At 56.1% G+C, this 2,500-nt stretch overlaps 1 protein-coding gene across 2 annotated transcripts in view; it reads left to right on the plus strand.

The window, feature by feature from the left end:
• The window catches only part of ptgfrnb (prostaglandin F2 receptor inhibitor b), a 25,048-nt gene that overhangs the window by 5,318 nt on the left and 17,230 nt on the right, over nucleotides 1–2,500 (plus strand). For both annotated transcript variants that reach the window (XM_068309667.1, XM_068309668.1), the window contains exon 5: nucleotides 1,831–2,256. In XM_068309667.1, coding sequence (XP_068165768.1) covers nucleotides 1,831–2,256 — 426 coding nt within the window. The remainder of the gene's footprint in view (nucleotides 1–1,830; nucleotides 2,257–2,500) is intronic.

Here is a 2,500-nt window from a genome sequence, read left to right on the forward strand (position 1 = left end):
TTGGCCTATCACTGGCGTGTTGTTGTTGTTGGCGTTTTATTGGCGTTGTCAGCGTGTTGTTGTTGGTGTGTTGTTGTGCTTTTGGCGTGTCGTAGGCATGTTGTTGGCGTGTTGTTGTTGGTATGTTGTTGGCGTGTAGTTAGCCTGTCATTGGCATGTTGTTGTTGTTGGCATGTTATTGGCGGCTGTCAGCGTGTTGCTGTTGGTGTGTTGTTGTTGTGCTTTTGGTTTGTCATAGGCATGTTGTTGGCGTGTTGTTGTTGTTGGCGAGTTATTGGCGGTTGTCAGCGTGTTGTTGTTGGTATATTGTTGTTGGTGTGTTGTTGGTGTTTAGTTGGCCTGTCGTTGGCATGTTGTTCTTTGCGTGCTATCGACATGTTGTTGGCGTGTTGTGGGCATGTTGTTGGTATGTTGATTTTGGTGTGTCAAAGGCGTGTTGTCGTTGTTGGCGTGTCATTGGTGTCTCGTTGTTGTTGGCGTGTTATCTGCGTGTTGTTGGTGTGTTGTTGGTGGTGTGTCGTTGGCGTGTTGTCGTTGTTGGCCTTTCGTTGGCATGTTGTTGTTGTAGGCGTGTCGTTGGAGTTTTATTGGCGTTTTATTGACGTGTTGTTGGCCTGTTGTCGTTGGCATGTTGTTGACGTGTTGTTGGGGTGTTGTTGTTGGCATGTTGTTGGCGTGTTGTTGGTGGTGTGTCATTGGCGTGTTGTCATTGTTGGCGTGTCGTTGGCTTGTCGTTGTTGTTGGCGTGTTGTTGTTGGCGTGTTGTTTGCGTGTTGTAGTTGTTGACCTGTCGTTGGAGTGTTATTGGCGTGTTGTTGACGTGTTGTTGGCCTGTTGTTGTTGGCATGTTGTTGACGTGTTGTTGGTGTGTTGTTGTTGACGTGTTGTTGGCGTGTTGTTGACATGTTGTTGGCGTGTTGTTGGTGTGTTGCTCAGATGTTTCATGTTTGACAGGCGTAATGATGATTATGAATCTAAATTGGTTGCCATGGTAACAGTCCCTTTAGGTGTTCTCTGGATGTCAGTCAGACGCTGCTCTTCCTCACCGTCGACCTGTTGGTGGTTAATGTTGCCGTGACGACGAGCTAAACTAGTGAAGCTGAGTTACAGTCAGACATACGGTCCAGTAGATGAGTCTGGGGGGGTTGGGAGGGACCGTTCTGTCGTCTTTATTTTAACAGCACCCCCCCCACCCCCGTTCTGACAGGGGCCCCGGTACTTATTCTGTCCTCCACCATTCATTCTGGTTGCCGTGGTGACCGTATCTCCTGTGTTGTCCTGGACGACACCCAGACGTCTGTAATGAAACCAGAGCGGCTCAGGGGTCACCCGTATTGACTCGAGTCAGAGTCACACAGAGGACTCTGACCCCCCCCGTCCGTCCAGAGAAACACGCCTGAAGGTCTGGAGGACCGTTACCATAGAGACGCTGAACGCACCTTCAGATCAATGACTGATAATCACGCCAGAACCCGACCTGATGAGTCTCAGAACTCTGATTCGAGTCACTGCGTGTCGCTGCTCGCCGGTTGGTCCACCGGCTCGCCATCAGAGACACGCCTCAGCCGTGACGTCCCACCGGGGGTGTTCAATCAACACATCTCATGGTGTGACACGCGTGGAGGCGTGTGGAGTCCCTGTGGACACGCGTGGAGGCGTGTGGAGTCCCATACATGACCCAGGTGAACACGCCTGTCTCCAGTGGGTGTTCGTCTCCAGACGTCTGGACGGTTCTGGGCGGGGTCAGCTGGCCTGCTGATCGTGGAGACGTGGGGGGCGTGGCCACAGATCTCGCTCCCCACATCTCACGCCTCTCTCTGTCCTCTGCAGGTCGCTCCCTCAGCGTGAAAGCTTCATCATCATCCTCCTCCTCCTCGGCTCTGCTCGTCGCCCCCGGCAACACGCTGACCCTCCTCTGCTCCGTCGCCGCCGACAACCTGCCTGTCCTCGCCCTGGAGGTCACGTGGTTGGCCGACGGCCGTGACATCATCACCATGGAGCGCAGCGGGGTGGTGGCCCCCAACGCGTCGTGGAGCGGCGGGCCGGGGGGGCGGGGACAGGCGAGCCTGGAGCGCACCGGCGCGGGGGAGTACCGGCTGGGAGTGAGGGGCGTGGCCGGCGAGGACGGGGGGGCGTACGCCTGCCGCGTCCGAGCCTTCATCGAGAAAGGAGGGAGGAGCGCCGGGGGAGGAGGGCGGTGGCACATGGCGGCGGAGAAGACGTCCAGCCCGGTGACGGTGAAGGTGGCGCAGATCCGTGAGTGTAGCCCCCCCCCCCCCCACACACACACACACACACACACACACACCGTCGGTGCCGCGTGGCGACGACGGCGTGTGGTTCACTGTGAAGCCAGATGGAGATGGGTTCTCTGGGGAGCGGTCACCTGACAGGGTGTTCTGTGCTCTGATTGGTGGATGCTCACATGGTGTTCAGCGTGTGAGGTGGGGGGGCTCTGCTGACAGGAGTCACATGACTCTGATCCAGGATGAAGGAAACA

This window comes from Antennarius striatus, chromosome 24 (genome assembly GCF_040054535.1).
Source record: "Antennarius striatus isolate MH-2024 chromosome 24, ASM4005453v1, whole genome shotgun sequence".
Lineage (NCBI taxonomy): Eukaryota > Metazoa > Chordata > Actinopteri > Lophiiformes > Antennariidae > Antennarius > Antennarius striatus.